The 24469-nt window shown below is 44.7% G+C and overlaps 3 protein-coding genes across 3 annotated transcripts; 1 reads left to right on the top strand and 2 right to left on the bottom strand.

Annotated features, from left to right (window-relative positions):
• The first annotated feature begins 10475 nt into the window (after positions 1 to 10475).
• LOC125527824 (non-specific lipid-transfer protein C6-like) lies at positions 10476 to 11604 on the top strand. The gene has a single exon (XM_087526654.1). The coding sequence runs from the start codon at positions 10820 to 10822 to the stop codon at positions 11327 to 11329; it is 510 nt and encodes a 169-aa protein (XP_087382780.1). The 5' UTR covers positions 10476 to 10819; the 3' UTR covers positions 11330 to 11604.
• Positions 11605 to 11754: 150 nt separating this feature from the next.
• Positions 11755 to 16510, bottom strand: LOC125527823 (uncharacterized). Its single transcript, XM_048692331.2, has 4 exons — positions 15859 to 16510; positions 14019 to 14121; positions 13630 to 13844; positions 11755 to 12468 (listed from the first exon to the last, which is right to left on the bottom strand). Exons 1-4 carry the CDS (start codon positions 16494 to 16496, stop codon positions 12210 to 12212), a joined length of 1215 nt encoding a protein of 404 aa, XP_048548288.2. The 5' UTR covers positions 16497 to 16510; the 3' UTR covers positions 11755 to 12209.
• Positions 16511 to 17500: 990 nt separating this feature from the next.
• LOC147964021 (proteasome subunit alpha type-1) lies at positions 17501 to 20814 on the bottom strand. The gene is made up of 2 exons (XM_087526653.1): positions 20314 to 20814; positions 17501 to 18287 (listed from the first exon to the last, which is right to left on the bottom strand). Exons 1-2 carry the CDS (start codon positions 20662 to 20664, stop codon positions 17772 to 17774), a joined length of 867 nt encoding a protein of 288 aa, XP_087382779.1. The 5' UTR covers positions 20665 to 20814; the 3' UTR covers positions 17501 to 17771.
• Positions 20815 to 24469: the final 3655 nt, after the last annotated feature.

The raw sequence follows: 24469 nt of genomic DNA, 5'->3' as shown, positions 1-24469 counted from the left end.
AATCAGATTAGCCTGCTTCTGAGTTTGGGCTCAAACGTCCAATCAATCAAGGAATATTTCTTCTAATGTATCTCACGTGGGCTAGTAACCCCTTTTTCCTTTTCTTTTGAGCCACGAGTCCGACTTAATTTCCTGGCCGCTGGTACTCTGCATCGGGAGCGCTTTGGAAACGGCTGAAGGTGGAGACGACAAAGGCCGGTTTACAAGCGGAGGCGACCACAGCTCGGAGTAGTCGAGCGCGACCGCAGCGGAGACGGGCAGCCGTTGGAGAGACGGCCAGCAACAGGAGGCGGCTCTGGGCGATGAGGCGGAGCCACGCTTTGATTGACAAACCCCCGTCCACCTCCTCCAGGGCGTGGCCCTCTCCTGTATTTTTTTTAGAAGTACGTCAGCACCTGGTTGATTTGATTCTTTCTAATAGAGTTCTGTTCCTCCCCCTCAAAAAAAAAAGAGTTCTGTTCCTTTGGTTTGTGTACCCAAAAAAAATCTTTCCAGCACCTTCACGTAAGTACCAAGTCGGCCACTAGCACGTAGTAGTACCAATACTTACTACTGACCCGATTTGATGGTTTGAACAATGCGTAATGATAGTAGCAGGGTAGCAGCCGTAGAACATTGAAGCGAATCTTGAGTCGGTCTCGGTCTTTCCGGTCCGCATCGGCGGAAATTGTATTTACTCGGACTGGCGGATCGACAGGTTATGTGCGGCGGCGCACACGGAACCCTAACTTCTTCTGACCCAAAACCTCGTAGGCGGGTTATCCTACGCGATTCTTTCGTGCCGGTTTTTCATCTGGCTAATCGCAATTTTCTCAATCCCTAAGAGAAAATCCCTCCAAAAACTCAACACCATCGTGCGTCAACCTCACGGTGGGCGTCAACTGTTATGGATTGTCACGACAAATGTCCTAGTGTGAGGACTTAGTCGTGAGGCCAACGGATCTTTATAGTATCTTGAGAGGGGTTAAGCGGAATCAAGAAACGCAACACAAGACAAGGATTTAGACAGCTTCGGGCCCCGAAAAATATCGTCCGGTAATAGCCCTACATGCTGTTTGTGGCTAGATCTCATTATACTCATGAGAGAGTCACCGCACAAACCGGCTCCCCCTTTGTGTCTAGCCCCAGAGATTGTTTCTTGTCTCTCTTGGGTTACCAATGAAACGCCAAGTCTGCCCGGGTCATATATCCGGCCGGGTCATACCGCGGGGTATATCCCCGACACTACGGGTTCGAGAACTATGTAGACATGACCGAGACATCTCTCCGGTCAATAACCAATAACGGAACCTGGATGCTCATATTGGTTCCTACATATTCTACGAAGATCTTTATCGGTCAAACCGCATAACAACATACGTTGTTTCCTTTGTCATCGGTATGTTACTTGCCCGAGATTCGATCGTCGGTATCTCAATACCTAGCTCAATCTCGTTACCGGCAAGTCTCTTTACTCGTTCTGTAATGCATCATCCCGCAACTAACTCATTAGTTGCATTGCTTGCAAGGCTTATAGTGATGTGCATTACCGAGAGGGCCCAGAGATACCTCTCCGATAATCTGAGTGGCAAATCCTAATCTCGATCTATGTCGACTCAACAAGTACCATCGGAGACACCTGTAGAGCATCTTTATAATCACCCAGTTACGTTGTGACGTTTGGTAGCACACAAAGTGTTCCTCTGTTAATCGGGAGTTGCATAATCTCATAGTCATAGGAACATGTATAAGTCATAAAGAAAGCAATAGCAGTAAACTAAAACGATCAAGTGCTAAGCTAACGCAATGGGTCAAGTCAATCACATCATTCTCCTAACGATGTGATCTCGTTAATCAAATGACAACTCATGTCTATGGTTAGAAAACATAACCATCATTGATTCAACGAGCTAGTCAAGTAGAGGCAAACTAGTGACACTCTGTTTGTCTATGTATTCGCACATGTACTAAGTTTCCGGTTAATACAATTCTAGCATGAATAATAAACATTTATCATGATATAAGAAAATAAATAATAACTTTATCATTGCCTCTAGGGCATATTTCCTTCATGAGCTACCCCGAGCTCCAGCAGGACTCGAGCCGCCGCGTACTTCCCCATCGCCTACCGTCGTCGCTCGCTGCTCCGGCGGGCCACCGGAGCCAGCCAGCGCTGGATCCCTTCCTCCTGACCTCCTCTTCCCCTGCTTCTTCCTTATCCTCCCCATCCTTGTCTTTCTATCATGCTCTTTCTCTCTCTCTCAGGTACAGGAACGACGCCATGGCCGCCACCTCAAGTTCCTGCCACTGCCGAAGTCCCGTACGCGGTCGGATCCGCCGCCCCGGACCCGTTCCCGGCCGCCGCGCATCCTTCCCCTGCTCTGCTTCGAGCAGGAGGAAGATGCCCCTGCCTCGATCCACGCCAGCGCGTCGCCGCGCGTTGACACCGCTGTCACCTGGGCTGCGTGGCTAGCGCTCCTCCCCACTGAACCGAGCCGGCCCATCTTCTCCTCTCCTTCGACCCAGCCGCTCTCGCAGCCTGCAGCCAACTCCATCGACTGGGCCGAGGCCCATGGTGAGCCCCCCGGTGCCCACCAGATTCGGCATGCATCATTGTTTTTTCGTTCTGGCGATTTTATCAATTATCCAGAGACTAACAGTTTTGCAGAAAACCCCATAAGCTTCATGCATTTAATAATTCATGAACCGTGCATCATATTAAAATGTTTTATGTATGTAAAATGCTTAGAATTTTGTCTAGTTTCATGATATGCCACTTTCATCTATGTTAAAAATGTTTAAATGGTGTTTGCATATAATTTGCATATTGCCATGTTAAAATGATTTATTTCATAACTAAATAACCGTAGCTCCAAACTTAACAAACTTTATATGTTAATGGGGTAGAAAAATGCCTAGTTTAACATGGTGGCATTAATTTGCATGTTTAAAAACTCTAAAATATGGTTTAGGGCAGAACAGTACCAACTCTCAAATTTGCATATGGGGATTTTCCGGAATTGTTGTTTGTTATTTCCGGCCTCATTTAAACTTGCCTAAATAGTTAGTTTACTTATGCTTCACCTCTTGCCATGTTTAACAACATTTAATATTGTTGGGTACATAAACGAGAGCGAACTAAATAACTGTTGTGAAGTTCTGTCAGTATGCAATTCGTTGCATATTGAGCTCCACTTAACTTATAGTATTGTTTGTTGCACTTTGCCATGTCATGCCTCATTAAACCAGACATGCATCATCATTAGTTGTGCATCATGCCATGTTTATGCTTGTTGGTTTACCATGTTGTTTGCTTCTTTCCAGTTGTGCTTCTTCTCAATAGTTTCCGTTACGTTGCGTTTGTGAGGATCCGTTCGATTACGTTGGTTCGTCTTCTTCATAGACTCGTTCTTCTTCCTTGCGGGATCTCAGGAAAGATGACCATACCCTAGAAATCACTTCTATCTTTGCTTGCTAGTTGTTCGTTCTATCGCTATGTCGTGCTACCTACCACTTGTTTATCATGCCTCCCATTTTACCATGTCAAGCCTCTAACCCACCTTCCTAGCAAACCGTTGTTTGGCTATGTTACCGCTTTAGCTCAGCCCCTCTTATAGCGTTGCTAGTTGCAGGTGAAGATGAAGTTTGTTCCATGTTGGAACATGGATATTGTTGGGATATCATTATTATCTCTTATTTACTTTAATGCATCTATATACTTGGTAAAGGGTGGAAGGCTCGGCCTTTTGCCTGGTGTTTTGTTCCACTCTTGCTGCCCTAGTTTTCGTCATACCGGTGTTATGTTTCTTGATTTTGTGTTCCTTACGCGGTTGGGAGAATGAGACCCCCTTGACAGTTCGCTTTGAATAAAACTCCTCCAGCAAGACCCAACATTGGTTTTAATATTTGCCACCTAAGCCTTTTTCCCTTGGGTTCTGCAGACTCAAGGGTCATCTTTATTTTAAACCCCCGGGCCAGTGCTCCTCTGAGTGTTGGTCCAACCTTTCAACCGCCGGTGGCCACTAGGGGCAACTCTGGGCTGGCCTACCAGAAGTTTGGACAATCCGGTGTGCCCTGAGAACGAGATATGTGCCGCTTCTATCGGGATTTGTCGGCACAGTCGGGTGGTCTTGGTGGTCTTGTTTTACCATTGTCGAAAAGTCTTGTAACCGGGATTCCGAGCATGATCGGGTCTTCCTGGGAGAAGGAATATCCTTCTTTGACCGTGAGAGCTTGTGATGGGCTAAGTTGGGACACCCCTGCAGGGTATAAACTTTCGAGAGCCGTGCCCGCGGTTATGTGGCAGATGGGAATTTGTTAATATCCGGTTGTAGAGAACTTGACACTTGACTTAATTAAAATGCATCAACCGCGTGTGTAGCTGTGATGGTCTTTTTTCGGCAGAGTCCGGCAACTGAACACGATCTTCTGTTATGCTTGAACGTAAGTAGTTTCAAGATCACTTCTAGGTTCTCGACCGTTGTGTTGCTTCTCTTCTCGCTCTTATTTTCATATGTTAGCCACCGTATTTGCTTAGCGCTTGCTGCAGCTCCACCTCATTACCTTATCCTACCCATAAGCTTAAATAGTCTTGATCTCGTGGGTGTGAGATTGCTGAGTCCTCGTGACTCATGGATACTTCCAAACAGTTGCAGGTGCCGATAATACCAGTGCAGGTGACGCAACCGAGCTCAAGTGTGGGAGCTCGATGAAGATCTTGGTCGTTGTTATGTGTCTTTTCTGGATGATCAGTAGTGGATCCCAGTTGGCACGATCGAGGATCTAGCATTTGGGGTTGTCTTCCTTTATTTTGGTTCCGTTGTCGGACCTTTGATTGTACTTTGGGTGATGTATGTTAACTTGTTATTTGTGTGAAGTAGAGATTGTAAGCCAACTCTTTATCCCTTTCTTATTCAATACATGCGATTGTGTGTAGATTACCCCTCTTGCGACAAATCTACCATGCGGCTATGCCTCTAAGTCGTGCCCCGACACGTGGGAGATATAGCCACATTGTGGGTGTTAGAATATAGCTACTTCCAGGATAATGATGAAACCAGACTATCAATACACAATTAAAAATATTTTTAAATAGTACACTAAATACTACATTTAAAACATAAGGAGTTCAATCATTAAAAGGAGAACAACAAATTATATCTAGATACCAAAAATAAAATCACAAAACAAGAAACAACTACATACCACACAGTAGATTAATCATAACATAAATACACAACAAGAATGAAAAAGGAAAAGCAGCAACTATCAATACTAATAAAAATAAAATAACTAAAATAAGCTAGGGTAACCAGACAAACCGAAATAAACAATCACTAATACATCACAAACAATAATATAAATCAGATATTCATGTACAATACAGAGAATCAACATACAATGGAGGTAGGAGCAAACTGATGCCAGTGGAAAGAGCCGAGGACAAGGAGTAGGGGAGGGGGCGGGGGAAGCTAGGGTTTCTGAAAAGCTCACCAACAAACCCTTCACAGAACTAAATCCACACAAGCACTGAATCCACACTTCCAAGAACTATCTCGAATCTTCAAAGAAGATAACCAGCAGAAAAACGCCACATCTCAAAACCCTGGAATAATCGAGACCACAGAACAGAACATACAAAAAATATGGGAGGGATGAAGGAGAAATGACAAAAGGGGGCAATAAATGAACAAAATGCAGGAGAAAAGATGAAACCTTGCTGGAATATGCGATGGAGAGGAGACCAGCAAGAGAGTGGAGTGACTCAAAATCAAAGAAACTGAAGAGACTACAGAGCGGAGGAGAGGGGATGCGTGGATAAGAAAATGTGGGTTGAGTGGGCGAAGGATAAGTGGGTTTCGCTGAATCGGACACGATAAGATAAGACATATCAACGAAAAGAAAGAGAATAAACGCAAAGGAGCAACACATCCCAACACAAATCTTAGCATAGAATTGGACGACCCACAAATGGACTAACGCAACAAAAAATTCCAGACACCTAAAAAATAGCAAAACCGATATATAATTAGTACTATATGTTATGATGTGTTGAAATGTGTTATCATATGTTATGTGAAATACCTTAAATACATTGTCTATACCATCAAACTAGTGTAATTTCGGTCAAAACTAGCTATCTGCGGTGAAAAAAATAGCTCTTAATGAAGTTATTTATAGTTAAAATAGTATAATTGGCACTTAAACCCAATCTGCATAACAACATAGGGAAACCTCCACTTTAAGGGATCTCAAAAAGGAGTCGAATAACTTCTCAATTTTAGTCTCTTCAAGGCCAACATAGTGGGCATGCAGATTAAAATGATATGTCCTTTTCTTTTTGGGAAACTTTTGTTTTCGCCACTCTATATTTTGCCAATTTTTCTTATGCCGCTTTAGATTTTTGACATTTCACTTTTGCCACTCTTAGTTTTTTGACAATTATCACAACTATCATTCCCGTGGCAAATGCAAAATTTTCAAAGTGACAATTGTGATACATTTCAAAAGCTAAGAGTGGAAAAAATGAAATGAAATTATTTTGCTTTTGCCACGGAATGACAACCAAAAGCTAAGAGTGGCAAAAGTGAAATGTCAAAATCTAGAGTGGAATAAGAAAAAATGGCAAAATCTCGAGTGGCAAAAACAAAGAATTCCCCTCCCTTTCTTTTAATATTTGAATTTTTAACAATTGAAGAACCACCCAGCCCTCATATCCAGGGGCAGACGCACGTTCATGGACGTGGGGGCAGCTGCCCCCACTTGATTTTTACGATCACCTGTAGTTTGCCAACGTAGTAGGCCATGTGCCCCCACTCAGCCCATTACCCTGCCCCTGCTCAGCCCAATTCTCTGTATTATTATTTCTAAAAGCCGGACTCCAAATTAAGATACAGCCCACTGAATAAGAACTCCTTCCGTCAACAGCGCACGCACGTTGTCTCATGGGCTGCAGCCTACGGCTCTAATCGTTGCCTAACTCAATCGCCCGATGCGCTAAAAAAGACCCGATCACTAGATTTCCCTTATACACGCACGCCTACCTGACGGAATCCCCGATCTCTTCTCTCACGCCGCCGCGTAGCCGTTGCAATCCCCTGACTTGTGTCGCCGATCCCTCGCGCCATCGCGGCCTTGAACTATGACACCGCATCAGCGGCCGCACAACCAAATCAACAAACAGGAGCCCTAATTTTCAATTCTCTAATTCTAATTGACATAAAGGTAAACCGTAGAAGTCATCTAGGTTCCTTTCCCCCCATAGATTTTGTTTGTTTACAATTCCTATGTTAGGAACCATGTTAGTTGCATTTACTTATGTGTATAATTTATCAATTCAAGTGATTAGCATAGTTCAGAAAAACTGTGACATGTAAATTTCAGTATGCAACTTTCTACTTCAGATTATTGGCTAGTTCGTGACATGTAAATTTCAGTATGCAACGTTCTACTTCAGATTATTCAGGTTAACTATTAATACTTCCTAGTTTCCTCACATTTCTTCTTTATGTATGCATATGAAATTTGGCAATTCATGGAGAGTTTTTTCCTTTCAGAAAACGACAACGCCCAAGATGCCTTAACTAGTGGATTTGGACAAGCTTCTAATGAAGTGATTGTTATACATTTTTCATGCCGTAAAAGTTTGTTGTTTGATGAAACGAAAGGAATGTGCTAAAGCTCTTTTCTATTTTATTAATACCGGCCTTCTTCGGTGTTTCCATTCTTCCCTAGTTTGATAATGTTTTTTTTCCTTGCAGGTTGTAGATTAGATTGTTAGAACAATGTGTCAATAATGTTCTCTTATGCAACTCAGGAACAAGATGTGGTCGTAAATGGTTAGTTTTCTTTCACTTCTCAATTAACTTGGTTGCCATGTGGAGAATGATGTGATTATGCCAAGTGTTTTACTTTCTATCAATGTGTTCACCATGAACGTGAATATAGCCATATATTCAGGTTGGTTGCTCTTAAGCCACACTTGCTAGTTTTGGGTCATGGCGCTCTTGTGTCTGGCTCAGATGATGTTCCTTGATGTCGCTAGTGTTTCTATTCATAGTCCCCAAACTTTACCATTTTTCTGTGTTTTTGGTTTTTGGTTTTCGCTTGGCTTTTCCCTAATCAACTGGGAATGTTTGTTTTTTGTCATGTTTTCTATACCTACTAATAAAGCAAGGTGCGTTTCGCTAATTTTTTCATCCGTTCACCGTCGAAAAGAACTTTTTTCCTATCCGAGGTGGTACTAATTTTTATGCCGAAAAGAATTTCTGTACATGGGCCGCGTGCTCTGGCCCAGTGAAGCCAGCCCACTTATTTATCTGCCAACGCAGCTGATAAAATACTATTTCCCGCACTAGGTGACAAATGGTCGAGTTTTGCACAGGACAACCAATATTGGGCTAGCCCATTTTTCTTTGTTTCTGTGTTTTACTTCTATTATTATTATTATTATTTTCTATTTCGTTTTTCCCTTCCAATTTTATTTTTATTTTATCATTTATTTCGTAAATTAAAAATTCTCAAAAAAACGTTCAGAATTAAAAAAACATTTTTTTGTAAATGTTCAGAATTCCAAAATTTCTTGCTATTTTGTAAAATATTCAGAAGATGCAAAAAGTTTCCCATTTTTGCAAAAAACATACTTTTCAAAATTGTTCGAGATGTCTAAAAAGAAACTGGCATTTCAAAAAATGCATCAAATTAAGAAAATATTATTATTATTATTATTTAAATTTTCAAAATTAAAAATGATCTTCGTGTATAAAAGATAAACATTTTTAAAAAATGTTATGAAACACATGTTCCAATTTTAAAAAATGTTAAAAAAATACAAATAATGGTCATGTTTTTTTGTCGGATTTTCGCACAGGACAGCCAATAGTGGGTTGGCACATTTTCTTTGTTTCTGTGCTTTACTTCTATTTTATTCTCCTTTCCCTATCTCTTTCTTCCCTTCCAAGTTTATTTTTCTTTTAGAATTTATTTATGAAATTAAAAACTCTCAAAAAAATTCAGACTTAAGAAAAACATTTTTTTGAAAATGTTAAGAACTCCGAAATTTTGTTGCTATTTTGAAAAATATTCGGAACCTGCAAAAAAATTCTCATTTTCTAAAAAAAATTATTGTTTTTAAAAATTGTTCGAGATGTCTTAAATTAAAATGGCATTTCAAAAATGCCCCAACTTTGAAAAATATTCTTTTTTAGTGAAATTTGCACAATTAAAAATAATCTTTTGTATAAAGATACACATTTTCTAAAAATCTTATGAATTTTCAACACATGTTCCCGTTTTTAAAAAGTGTTCACAAAGTCAAATAATGTTAATATTTTTATAAAAAAAGTTGGTATTTTCAGAAAATGTTTGATAATTTAAAAAGATGTTCCTTTTCATATTTTGTTCGTGTTTTTTTAAGTGTACATAATTAAAAAAACTGTTCCGTATTTAAAAAATTGTTCATGTCTCCTTGAATATTTAGAAACTTCATACCTTAAAATCCCCTCGATCGACAGGATTGAAAGGAAAAGTAGATTGAATAACTCATGTGCCTTATCTGACGTACGGTGACGTAACAAAACTCTTAAATGCCCTCGATTAATGAATGAAAAAAAAACAGATTGATTCTTTCACAAGCGGCGAAACTGAGAAGCTAAACGTTCTTTTTTTCATGTGCACATAAGATTTTGCTTGCACATATAATTGTCACTGACTTTAAATGCATACTATTTATCTCCCGTTGCAACGCACGGGCATATGTGCTATGTTTTAAAAAGAATGTTGATGCATTTTGAAAATGTATACACAATTTAAAAGGGAGTGGGGGTATGAGGGGGTATAGACTACATGTAGGCCGTAGCTCGGGAAGTGTGGCCATCACACCCAGCTCGACTAGATTAGTTTTAAAACTATTAGCCGTTCACTTGTGATAATATGTTTAATGATGGGTGTACATGTGGTCCAAGATCATGACCATGCGATTGACCACATTCGGACGCATTACGATCAGGTTGACACCATGGCCTATTTTCCGTGAAGGCGAGGAGGATAAGCGACAAGACGAATTAGGTGCTATGTTGAAATAGATAAAGTGGACCTATGGAGGGGTCTTGACTCGTGCTTAATGTGCTAGGAGAATGCAATTGTTTTTTTTCCATTGCAACGCATGGACATGTTTGCTAGTCCTTATAAACTGGAATCTTTTCTCCTTAATGACCGCAGAAACCCCTGCCGTGGAATAAGGTTCTTAAAAAATATAGCAGGACCATATATTTTTGCCCCCTCTCAAGTTTTTTTCCTGGGTCCGCCCCTGCTCAGGTCTGTGCCTATGTCTCTGCCTGGAACCTTGTTTCTCGTTGACAGTTCGATACCAACAACCTGAACCTGGTGAACTGGTGTTTTCATGTGCAACACCACCACCATCGATGATCACTTGTCTCATGCACCCCCCAAACAATCCCTTGAAACAGCATGCATGCACACCGCGTGCATTTTTCTCTCTAGAAGTTTATTTTGCCGGTACGCATTTTGTTCATCGCTATGCAACATTAGAGCTCGAAATTAATCTTTTAGACTATGTTGTAGGTAAGACGGCCAGAGTTAGAAATGCGTCGCGTCTCGTCTCGGCAATTCATGCCATCTTCGTGTTGCTCGCAAGATCCGTGCATGGAACTAACCATGAAACAAACTCACAGATGGTTGCGCCCTGGCCCTCTCCTTGAGACCTTGACTATAAATAGATGGACCGGTGAGCATCTCTAAGCCCATCCAAGACTCGCAAGCCAAACTCACTAATCATACACGTACGTGCTTGGCTTAAACCCTTCCGGCGAAGTCAAGCACAATGGCGTCGTCCGGCAAGACCTGTGCCGCCTCCGTCCTCCTCCTGCTGCTGGCCCTCGCCGTCGCCACGGCGGCCGACGCGGCGAAGAAGAGCATCACGTCGGAGCCCAAGTCCATCTTCTCGAGGCCGTCGGGACCCATCATCTCGAGGCCGGCGTCGGAGCCCGCCATCCCGAGGCCGTCGGCGGAGGTGGACGTGTCGGCGACGTGCATGGGGTCGCTGCTGGAGCTGAGCCCGTGCCTGGCCTTCTTCAGGGACGCGGGCATGTCCAAGGCGCCCGCGGGGTGCTGCAAGGGCCTGGGCACCATCGTCCGAGACCAGCCCGCGTGCCTATGCCACATCTTCAACCACACCCTGGAGCGGGCCATCGCCGTCGGCATCCCCGTCAACCGCGCGCTCGCCCTCATCCGCGACGTCTGCGGCCTCACGCCGCCCAGGAACCTCATGGTCAGCTGCGCCAACGCCGGCGCCGTGCCGCCGCTGTACGTGTGCCCGGCGCCCTCGGCCTGATCTCTGCCTATCCAGGTGATCAAACCAGCCGCATCATCACTAGGATCTTCGGTTACCTGCAACGTAGAGCTAGGCTCCTAACTTATTCACTGTTTTTTCTTTGTATTTTTCGTGCAGGAGGAGATGCGTGAGTAAATTAAAGATGGCAGCCCCTCTTCCAAGTCGACGAAGGATGCATGCATACGAATGCAGCTTATTATAGATACTCTCCATACTAGTTGGAGTTTCGAATTAACAACACATGCCATGGATATGACACTAGCTACCAGATCGATCCTGGGCATAATGCCAGTATGCCACACTGTGGTTACAGATGTATGTACTGTCTCCACGCATAATGATAAATGGATAAGAAAAAAACATATAATATCTTTAATTGTGCTGCCATGGTTTTTACCTTATGGGACAATGCAGTTATCTATGTCTTTCAACTCAGCAAAAATTATATGCGATTTCATCAAGAAAAGACTAGCATGATCTCGTTATTACATAATCATTGGCAAAAGAAAACAGCTTTTTCTTGCCTCGCAGAGTAGATAAGATGCTTAACTAGGCACCTGTGCTTAACATATACTAAGATTATCCCAAGAATGGACAATACAATTCCCCCAAAAGGAATAGACAGTTCGATCATCACGTACCTACAAAGAGTTGCTTGAGTTTGAGTATATGGAGCTCACATGGATGCGGCGATATGACCCCTCTTCAAACACCCATGTAGAAGCATCCTACACCGTACGCGCGCTACGTACGCTAAAAAATACAAAACCGATCAAATTTTCACTAGAATCTTCAACCACCGTGTTGGTCCAAAGACTAACCATCAACTCATCTCTAAGTGGGGAATAGATCTTCAGCAAGATTAATCGTCGATTCATCATCATACACTAACTGGGGAACAGACCTTCAGGAACTCGTCAATCTTGGCAGAGTACAGGTGAGGGAAGCTCCTGTAGTGGTCCACATGTGGCGACGAGACAAAATTGTGTGCTGAGACGCTCACCCCGAGTGATCTCTGCATGTTGATAAAGCTCTCTACGCATTCGGCAGGGATCACTCTGTCGGCGGAGCTGTACAGGTAGAACTGGGGGCAGGGCGGCTGCTTATCTGAAAGAACTGAGAGGACCTTGTGCATTCTCCTGAACATGATCAGAAGGGGCAGATGAATATCAGAATATGAAGACGCATCTGGTGTTTCTGTGGCCAATATATTTGGAGATGAAAACCGGTCGTTTTGAAATGCATGGTAAAAGGGTATGAGATGAATTAAAGATGCGTCTACGAAAATGAACTATAACCATGCACTAGTTTAACCATACAGTAAGGACGAAAATGGAGAACAACTGAACAAACACGCAGATGCAGGTTGCACACGAGATATTAGTCGTCTAGTAGGCTTTTACATGTTGGGAGATTAGGATATTTGCCAGAGAACAGCTTAAGAAGAAACAGGGAACCAGCAACATCAATCTCAAAAGGTAAGTAACTGGACAGAACACACGAAGTTTTTACTACAAATTACAATATAATATTCTCCTCAATCCAATCCTCCAACTCTCCAAGGGCAGGTGCATGTAAGAAGCAAATACTAAAAAATTGAAATGATGCAGGCCCTTTATTATAGGAATTGAGTCATGGTATGGCTATGGGTACCTAATGATGATTTTAGGCTGCATGTAGATTCCAGACTAGAAGGGTCAACAAACCATCCCAACAATGAACAATACAAAATAATGCAAATATGTATCTTGCCATCCAGATAACCTAAGTTTCAGGATACACATACAAAAACTGGTAATGGGAAAGCATATATCCTTCCATCTTTGGTTCATAGGAATATTGTAGGAATTGTAAAGGATAGGAACTTTGTAGGAAAAGTTCCTTTGAAGCCCTTTGGTTTGTAGGAATGGATAGGAATAGGAATCAATCCTTCACATTTCAAAGGAAAAAATAAACATTAGCCTAGATTCAATGGAAAAATTCATATCCTATGCATCAAATGACATCTCTTTCTTTATAGCAATTGAGATGCATGTCATCTCACTTCCTATGATTTTTCTATTCCTATCCTATGAACCAAAGGAGGCCAGTTTCTTGACACTGAATAAGCTATTAATTTTCTTTATCATGTTTAGATATGACTGCATGGATTAGTTAGAGTACATAATCTCACTGCTAAAAGAACACCCATTGTAACTTTATTTCATTGCATATGCCTTGGCCGACTTTACTACAAACAGAAATGTGGGCTTTAAATACCATGTAACCGAAGCAATATTATTAATGGTGAATGGACATACCGGTTTACATCAGGTAGGTGAAGGACAATCTCAAAGAACTTTTGAAGGGTTGAAAGAAGAAAAGTTTCACCCCATGATGGTTTCGTTAACTCTGAGACAGAAGTAACTTTGTTCAAGGCACCATTCAATGTAGATCCATCAGGGGAGTCAGCTGAAGGTCCTGTTAAAGAACTACTTTTCTTCAGCATGGCAGCAGAGAAACCAGCAGCCCAGACCTGAGTTTAGGGTACACATGAGAAACTCCAAGTATACAAGTTTTTCTGGTGAAATAGTATATTACTTACAACGAAATGTTCCAGACACAAATTTCCCACAGGCCAAAATGGAAGAAGGGGATTCAGCATTTATCACTACCAGTTGAAAGCTTATTTCAAGCAAGATATACAAACCTCTGGTCTAATCTCTAGAACTGGCGCCGAGTCTACAATACATCCCTTTATCCTCTCAATTATATCAGCTCTTGATTGTAGATTCTCAAGTACCGCACCATACCTGAAAATAAAATAAAAACAAAAAAGTGTTATATCCGCGGTAAATTTAAAGCCATGGGCATCAGGTGAAAGAGATGGACAAAGGAAAGCTCTAATTCCAGTTGGGTTTTAAGTAAGATTAATATTTAAAAGTATCCTTAACAACATGCAACGATGCTGTTATCAGATAGAACTGTTGGACATTGGATATTGAAGCTCAGTGAGCAAAATTTAACACCACTGACAGAACAGGCAAGATTTACCAAATCAACCATAGAAACTTGAGTATAGTCTATAACCATGCTGTTATCAGATCCCCACTCTGTTTTATTCAACCCACTCATCCAAAGATCTCCCAGAAGGATATATTATGTATTCTCTTTTGGACAATAACAGTGGGATAGGATCAGCCCTATTGTGAGTACAAGTACAAGGAAATAACAAAGGCATTAAACTAAGCAATTAAACAAAATACAAGCAGCAAAAAGAGAGTTTCTCCAAAGTATGCTGGCACCCTCTGGTTTTCCCCAACTAGCAACAGCCCTTGTACCCGCACACACGTACAAACAGTACGCCTCCCCTAAACTGGGATCTCTTTGATAATAACACGCCTACTAGATCCATCAAGCACATTTTATCCACCAAGCTCATGTAGCAAATCAACTTGTCACAGCAGAAACATGTGGCACCAAGGACAAGCGTCCCATGTCAGTGTGGAATCTAAGGGGCAATCCATGCAAAGGTGCCTACCTACAATGTGTTATCAACTTGTTTTACCCGGATTCAAACCCTCCGATTTCTACCAGAACAAACTAATCTCTTTGTAAGTACATAGAAAGATAAAAGGCGTTAGAGATAATTGCTGGGAGTATTTCATAGTACACAATCCGATCTTATCTGAATTCAGTTATTACTATTTACCTTGCCATTTCTCTAAGATTATGACCGGTGGTAAAAAAAAATAGGAGATTTAATTATACTTACTGTTATACAGACCAAACATGAAATGGAGAGTCTCTCAAAAGTAATGTTGGGCTGTTGGCACATTAACTTGTTGGTTCCTGCAAACTAGCAACGGATCCCACATTATTGCACGAGCAAAGCATGCTCCTGCTCTTACTGGAGATCTCTTCGATAATGGCACGCCTATTGTACCAACCAAGCACGTTTTATCTACCAACCTCGTGTAGCAAACCAAATGTCCCATGACAATGTGGAATCTAACTCAAAGGGGCAAACTATGCAAACATAACTATGGTGCACATCAACTTTTCGCCCGGATTTAAACACTTCGGTTTCTACCGGAGAACAAAAGAGGTTAGTAGTACATAAGGAATTGAAGTGCTTAGATATGGACAAGGATTCGGTGTTTCCATACGCGAGCCAGCCGGAGTTGCTGAAGGTGTGGAAGAAGAGCGTGCGGCTGCGGTCGGCGTCGCACCAGGTTCCTCCAAACTAGCAACAGATCCCACATTATTGCACGAGCAAAGCATGCTCCTACTCTAACTCAAGATCTCTTCGATAATGGCACGCCTACTGGATCAACCAAGCACGTTTAAGCCACCAGCCTCGTGTAGGAAACCACAATGCCACAACTAAAACATGCGGCACCAAGTGCAAGCGCCCCCATGTCAATGTGCACAGGTGCCTAACTAAATTGCGTTATCAACTTGTTTTTTCTTTCAGATTTTAACACTCCACATCCTACAGAGAATCGAAGAGCTTAAAGAAGAGGGAGGATGATTTGGTGTTTCCGTACGCGAGCCAGCCGGTGTTGCTGAAGGTGTGGAAGAGGAGCGTGCGGCTGCGGTCGGCGTCGCACCAGGCGGCGATCTCGGCCGAGAGGTCGGCGACCCTGCGCTCGACGCGGCGGCCGAGGTCGAGCCCCAGGAGCTCGCGGACGGGCACCACGAACCGCACGGACCCGACCCCGCGGTCGCGGTACAGGTCCGCGTACCTCCGCAGGTGCTTCTGCCGCGCGCCGAGCCAGCCCAGCAGCACCACCAGCGCGGGGCCCTCCTCCCTTCCGCCTGCCCCCGCGCCGCCCGCGGAGGTGTCCTGCGGAGGCAGGGCGTCCCACTGGATGAAGGGCTCAGAGTCCGGCGGGAGGAGGTTGAAGGGCGCGTGGCCCTGCGCGGAGGAGGCGGAGGAGGGGAGGGAGATGGAGGAGAGGCCGGCGCGGCCGCGGATGCCGCCGTGGCCGCGCGGGAACGAGAGGGAGCACGCGACGGGCCGCCGCGGCGCGTGGAGGAACGCGGCCGCGCCCCGGCGGTGCGCCGCGGCGGCGAGGAGGCGGACGGAGCAGGCCGCCATCGCCATGGCTGTTCCGCTGCGGCAGTGGCGATGGGGGAGAGAGCACGAGCCGGCCGACGATTTTAATTTTAATGGCACACGCATGCGCTCACAGTTACAGCGACTCTGCTGGCGCGTGGTACCCGTAAATGGGCTGGGTGGGGAGTGATGGCGCACATGGGCCACGCGGCCTACGGCTGTGCTGTCTGTACAGTAGCCAGTAAATTCGCCGGTCGGATGTAGTGTGCCTCCTTCATTGTACGGCTGAGGGAGGGCACTACGCCTGCCTGCTACAAAAGATTTGCCTAATCTCATTTGCAAAATCCTACGAGCATTTACAGCCAGAGCCCACAAATCCTTCTCAAACTTTCCGCTGGACAGCACGATCACTGCTCAGACAGGAGAGAGAACAAAAGAAAATCATCCAACCGAACCTCTTAAATTGGTCTTGTGTTTGGAGTGTCCGCGGACCCTCGTATCCACCCATTCGTGTGGGAAGAATACGAGGGTGTCTGGGCAGTCGTGTGTGCCAAATCCTTGTGCACTTAGAAAATACCAAGCGGCGACTACGGCCTGTTTATGCATATATATTCACCATCTACACACTCCGAAAACGTTTTATGACCCTCAAGCTACCACGTTATATAGTCAAACATCTCGCTAGGACTTTGATGGCCTGGTGATGCAAGCTCCAGCACACAGCGGGAGATAGCAGCATCTCTGTCTCTTGGCAAGTTTTTCAACACTCGTACTGCACTAGGGGGTTCGACGAGAACCCGCATGGCCTGCATTGCTAGCACAGGTGATCTGCTGTATCTAGCCGTCGCAAGGACGCAAATTCCCCTGTACCATTCCTATTCATTGCCAATGTGCGGCTATAGTCAAGTACCAACTAATATTCGACAAACCAATTCCCAAGTCTGAATTTTGCTATTGCTAGATTGTTCTTCATTTTCATTGCGGAAATTGTCCTCGTCCGTGTCTGAGTTTGTTCAATTTCTAAAGTACTCCCTCCGTAAACTAATATAAGAGCGTTTAGAATACTAAAATAGTGATCTAAACGCTCTTATATTAGTTTAGAGAGGGAGTAACCAGAAAACAAAACAGCAAACACTCCAACAGGTAGCATGATTTTATGATAAATAAAACGTAAATCTGTTCCCCCAACCAGACGATTCTGTCCGCGACATCATCACATGATAGATAAAAATCAATCAGTCCAGACGCAGGCACCACAAAGCTGTAGTGGCACAGAAGCAAAGAGTACACACAATGGATGGCAACCTTTCTAAAACAACAGTCTAGTCTTTTTGAAACTCTGAATAGCGCTGCGGCAATGGGGGTGGACGGACATGACATGTATAGATCATCAGAAGACGCCTAGATGTCCATGGGCGCCGGTGCGTCCGGTGCTGCCGGCTCATCCGCTGCTGGGGCATCCCCTGCCGCAGGCGCATCGCCCCTGTCCTCCTGCATCGAGCTTGATTCAGCAGGCGCGTCGGCCGCTGGCGCCTCATCGGCGGCCTCCATGGAGTCGATGATTTCCTGGATCCTCTTGGAGTCAATCATGGAGAAGGGCTCGACGGTGCCATCCTCCGTTCTGCCGACAATGGCAATGGTGCAGTTGGAGCTGGTCAGCTTCTCACCTTGGAGGGTCTCCTTTATGGCTGAGAGCGCATCCTTGATGAGCTCGTCCGGGGTGTAGGCGTTGAATTTCTCGAATCTGCGTTCGAGGTAAGTCTTCGCTGCCTGGGAGCGGGAGCCAATGGCGAATGCCTGGTACTCAAAGTAGTTCCCACTGGGGCAGTTGTAGTAGAGATGGGCTCCAGACTCATCTAGACCCGCAACAAGGAGACCGACACCATAGGGCCTCTTCCATGAACGCTGTGTGCAAACCTGCAACGTTAAAGTACATTGTCAATACATCACCCACCACAAGATGTGCAGATAAATGGATAGCGGTGGAAACATGTCCTTCAGATAAAAATATTCTTACACACATGCTGGCTTGACGGCAATGATTTGATTGCTAATACTAGACTAGAATCATGAGATTAAACCAGTAACTGAGTGACTTAGAGAAGACTTAGAGAAATCCCTCCCTCCCTGGTTTTAGTCTTGCCTCTCTCTCTCTGAATTAGGACAGGAAATTTGAATTTTATTTGGCACTCAGTTGTACTCCCTCCGTTCGGAATTACTTGTCGCGGAAATGAATGTATCTAGATGTATTTTAGTTCTAGATACATCCATATCCAAGACAAGTAATTCCGAACGGAGGGAGTAGATGCAAAGTTCAGAAATCGGCGTGATGGCACTCACCCTGAAAGATTGAAGAGCAGCCTCGACTGGGCGTGCTTGACTGGGGTTGAGCAAAGTTGTTACAAGACTTGTACAGCGGTACAGGTAGAGTTTAGGATTTGATTGACAACTCCAATCACTAAAAGTGTGTAATAAGCTATAGAGGATTGAGGTACCTGTTAATTGGAAGTGGACTATAGAGGATTGGATATGTTCTTTGCATAGGTGACATGGAATGCTAGAACATGTGTTAGTTTATAGTTGATATCTTGTAATAAGCTCTAACCAGCCACACACTAGGTATGTTACATCATTTGGCAATGATAGCATTTCTTAGAAGAAATTTCAGGCAAAATGATCTTAAAGCATATTGTTAATTTCTCAAAAACATGTTTTCCCTCAGCAACAACATTGCTTTTCTTAAGGCGTATAAATTCTGAAGGTAAAGCAAATGTTGTAGAAGGAAACTTTCATGTATAAAATGTTGTTCCTCATGCCCATGTAATGATAGATGGCATGCATCTCAAATTAAAATCTTGCTATAATATCTGTTATAGGCTTTGCTAGCAAGACAAGAGGAGAAAAAATGAAGACCTGTAGGACGTAATAACAAACTGAAGGTACCATACATTTCTCTTTTGCAAGGATGAGTGTACCGAACATGGTAACCAGGAAAGGTAAAATAAAATTGACAGACGAAACAAACCACAAACTCTAGCTGCAACCAAATAGGCAACAGAAATTCAGATTTGCTGATCGCAGGAAACATGGGCAAACCTTAAGGAGCTAAAGGGGTGCGTACAGACAGGATGAGAGCCCGCAGCTGGCATCAGCAGGGGCCTGCACCTTCGTGGACAGATTGCAGCGCCACAGGATCGATCTGCAGCTGTGGTTTATGCTAGGTGGTGGAGATCTTGGTCCATCAATGACTATCAACTAAACTAGGTTTACAACATCAATGTTTATATATGTACTATTAGCATCCTATAATTGTTTTTCATTCAAATCAAGAGCTCTTGGTTCAAGTTTCTTCATCCCAGTTTTTCGGATGACAATTTTTACGCATGACATAGTATGCTCATTCAGTGGAGCACATCCATACCATAATATTCAAGCGCAGTGCAGAGCGCGATTACACCTAGTACACATAAGACAGTGTTTATGCCGTACTAAATCCCAAGAGTCAGCTCAATGGGGACAACTACAGACCTTCAGATTCAGGCTTTGTATGGTATCAGTTATTAAGCTGGGAGGACTCATCAGAGGGAAACTCTGATACCACCACAGTTCTCAGTTGCTGCACAATTCTAAAACAGAGCATAAGAAATCAAGCACAATAATAACACTCCACATAACTAAATTGTAGGGTGGGTCCTGACCCTTACCACTAGCGAAATCGTCAAAATCGTAACCATTTGTACCACTGGATCGTGCTCCCCGCGACTTCGCCATGAATGAAAACCCTAGTTACCAGCATAGATCGTAGCCGGGATTACCCCACCACGCACGAAACCACGCATCTCCCGCACCAGATCTGACCCCTCCGGCACGAAACCCTAGGCGCGCGAGCAGATCGGGGCAGGAAAAGACGAAAAGGGGATCGGGACGGGAGACGGGGACGGACCTGCGCCTTGTCGGCGAGGCGGAGCGCGAGCCTGGAGACGGGGAGCGGCGCGTCGTAGACGAAGGCGTGGTTGATGCACTCGTTGCGGAGGAAGCGGGAGAGGACGCGGCCGTCGGCGGTGAGGCCGGCGAGCGCGACCCCGGCGTGGTCGGCGACGCGGAAGACCTTGCGCTGGTGGGAGGAGAGCTCGTTGGCGGACTTGTTGGCGGCGGCGAGGACGGCGTGGGTGGCGGAGCGGAGGCCGACGCAGGCCGAGCCCTGCTTCACCGCCTCCATGGCGTACTCCACCTGGAACAGCCGCCCCTGCGGGCTCCAGGTGGTGACATCGGTGTCGTACTGGTTGCGGAACATCCTCGGCCTTCTTCCTCCTCGGCTCTCCCCCCTGCTCTTCCGATCCGGCGACGATGCGGGGTGTGCTAGTGGTGCGTGCCCGTAGCAGTAGTAGGGTTCGGGCGTGCTATTTTCCTCCTTTTGTTGGCGTGGTGCGGTGCGGCGTTCATCTTGTGCTCCAAGACCGAAGACGAGAGGGTAGGAGGGCTCGCGTGGGGCCAGCCCGTCAGGGTTCCGGATGGGCCGTCAGAGAGACTCAGAGGTACTGGGCCTTGGCCTGTTGTTGGGCGGTGGGGCCGTTAGGGGGAATCTTATCGAGCGAACGTTTCGCGAGGGAAATCCCTATTTGCCGCTCTTTTTTTTTTTTGAAAACATACACCCGAAGGCATGCGCTACGCTGTATTCATGTTAAGGAAACAGACAATACACATCCGAGAGAATACAGAAGCAAAGACAGGGAACAGGAAACAACAGACCCCACCAAAACTACGAAAAGGACCCTGAAGAAATAAGAAACTACACCCAGGTCCCTTATCTTCTTCGTGTTCATTGCAACCGCAACACAGCTGGATCCATCACCGGCGCCGGAATGGCCGATGGGAGAACAGCTTGTTGCAGATGTCTTGTCCTTGGAGGTGAAGAAGCCCCTTGCCAGATGGCGTTGTTGAGCCGCAGTAGCCACCAACTCCTCAGAGTTGGATCTTGAAACCGAGAAGGAACACGGCCGGCGACATCTCCCACTAACGAGAGCGCTCACCGAGCTTCCGCCGCTCCGGATCTGGGGACGAAGCCACACCGCCCAGCAAAAGACGGCCAGATCCTCCACCATAAGCCGCAACCCAAGGTCGTCGCTTCCAGAAACCTTGTCCAGCGCGCAGGCACGCCTGCTCCTCCCCCTGCCACCACGGCCAGCCAGAGAAAGCAAGGACGCGCACCGGCGTCTCCAACTCCAGAACCACCCCCAGAAACTCCACTGTGAGGCCGGAGCCCACCTCACCGCCGCGAAGTCCGAGACAGGGGACAAAAAAGCCACAGCCAGGTCGTCACCTCCGCCGCCACGACCTAGCCCAGGCCACCGAAGCCCGCCAAATCCATAGATCGACGAGCACCCTACGACGGCCGCTCGACGACATCGCCCCAGAATACGGTGCCGAGGTGGAAGACGAGCAGCTGAACCTTTATTCCACAGACGCGACGCCGGCACCACCCCACCGCTGCCACCGGGAAGACCTAAGCTACTATAAACACACCTAAGGCACAGAACCCGGGCCCCTCCACTCTCCCACCACCGGAATGGCGGCCGGAGAGGAGAGAGACCGCGGATCTGGCCGTCGGTGGAAAGGGGAACGAGAAGAGTTTGTGTTTCACCTCTCTCGAACACTGTAGAACAGGGAGAGGAGAGGAAAAGGCTCTAGTCCCTATTTGTCGCTCTTGCGACAAATTATCGGTGTCCAGCTGTTGCGCTTTCGTTGAAGCGCGCGAGCTAACACATGAAACGGGCCGGCCCATATTGAACATTTAAAGTTGTGCCATGCAAAACAGGTTTTGGGTTTTTAATGGTCTGCACATGGCGCATATGTTGCTCACAATTATTATTTTCAAATCTAGTACTAGTCTGTAACGAAATATAAGAGTGTTTAGACCACTGCTTTAGCAATCTAAATGCTCTTATATTTCTTTACGGAGGGAGTAATTTACACATGGTCAAGCTAGTTGATTATGCATGGCAAATCTATAGGATTTACACATTTTTCAAATCTGGCAGCTTCTTTTTGTGTCACATACCTGCATAAGTTATGGTAGGCGTGTTTCCCGTTGTTAGCATGTTCATCATCCCAAACCTTGTTCCTTCAATTTTTTGTTTGATTGTTCTTACTCCATTCTTGTCTCTCCTTCTCATTTGCAAAAAATTAGATCACATATGGCAAATCTAGTGGACCACACGTGGAAAATCTAGTGCATCACACATGGCAAATCTAGCTGATTCCACATGGCAAACATACTATATTACATATGGTAAACCTGTTGGATTACACACGTCAAACGTGTTGGATTGCACATTTTAAATATAGCATCTTCTACATGGCAACTGCAGCACACGTTGTTTGTCCTGGAACTGGATTTTTCCATATGGTTTCTACGGCAACTACTAGAGAAATCTCACATCAGAGAAAGTATAACTAGATATACGTTATGATTGCATGGCAAATTGTAAACAAAGCACATGGCAACCATTGACCACACTACATGTCAACTATAACTTTTTTTCATCTTTTTATAAGTGTCCTACCCTTTTCTCTTCGTTGAAATTTACATGGCAATTATGAATTCAATTTCACTACATTTGACAATACTTACATCATTATACTTGCATACTCCCCCGTCCCTGGTATGTCCATTTTGCATCATGCTTTTATATTGATATTTATTGCATTATGGGCTGTTATTACACATTATGTCACAATACTTATGCCTATTCTCTCTTATTTTACAAGGTTTACATGAAGAGGGAGAATGCCGACAGCTGGAATTCTCGGCTGGAAAAGGAGCAAATATTAGAGACATATTCTGCACATCTCCAAAAGTCCTGAAATTTCACGGGAGCACGTTTCAGAATAAATAAAAAATATTGGGTGAAAGAAGTACCAGAGGGGGCCACCTACCATCCACGAGGGTGGGGGCGCGCCCTACCCCCCTGCCTTGTGGGCCCCCTGGCAACCCTCTGATGCCCATATTTGGCTATATGGAGTCTTTCGTCTTGGAAAAAAAATCATAAGCAAGCTTACGGGACGAAACTCCGCCGCCACGAGGCGGAACCTTGGCGAAACCAATCTAGGGCTCCGGCAGAGTTGTTCTGCCGGGGAAACTTCCCTCCGGGAGGGGGAAATCATCACCATCGATCCTCTCATCGGGAGGGGGTCAATCTCCATCAACATCTTCACCAGCACCATCTCCTCTCAAACCCTAGTTCATCTCTTGTATCCAATCTTTGTCTCAAAACCTCAGATTGGTACCTATGGGTTGCTAGTAGTGTTGATTACTCCTTGTAGTTGATGCTAATTGGTTTATTTGGTGGAAGATCATTGATAACCCACAAGTATAGGGGATCACAACAGTTTTCGAGGGTAGAGTATTCAACCCAAATTTATTGATTCGACACAAGGGGAGCCAAAGAATATTTTCAAGTATTAGCAGCTGAGTTGTCAATTCAGCCACACCTGGAAATTAATATCTGCAGCGAAGTATTTAGTAGCAAAGTAATATGATAGTGGCGATAATGGTAGCAAAAGGTAACAGTAGTAAAAGTAATGTTTTTGGTATTTTGTAGTGATGATAGCAATAGCAACGGGAAAGTAAATAAGCGAAGAACAATATATGGAAAGCTCGTAGGCAATGGATCAGTGATGGAGAATTATGCCGGATGCGTTCATCATGTAACAGTCATAACCTAGGGTGACACAGAACTAGCTCCAGTTCATTGATATAATGTAGGCATGTATTCCGAATATAGTCATACGTGCTTATGGAAAAGAACTTGCATGATATCTTTTGTCCTACCCTCCCGTGGCAGCGGGGTCCTTACGGAAACTAAGGGATATTAAGGCCTCCTTTTAATAGAGAACCGGGACAAAGCATTAACACATAGTGAATACATTAACTCCTCAAACTACGGTCATCATCGGTAAGTATCCCGATTATTGTCACTTCGGGGTTAACGGATCATAACACATAATAGGTGAATATAGACTTGCAAGATAGGATCAAGGACACTCATATATTGATGAAAACATAATAGGTTTAGATATGAAATCATGGCACTCGGGCC

Source organism: Triticum urartu, chromosome 6A, assembly GCF_056163025.1.
Source record: "Triticum urartu cultivar PI428250 chromosome 6A, HENAU_Tu73, whole genome shotgun sequence".
In the NCBI taxonomy this organism is placed as follows: domain Eukaryota; kingdom Viridiplantae; phylum Streptophyta; class Magnoliopsida; order Poales; family Poaceae; genus Triticum; species Triticum urartu.
This window is presented reverse-complemented; position numbering and strand designations above follow the sequence as displayed.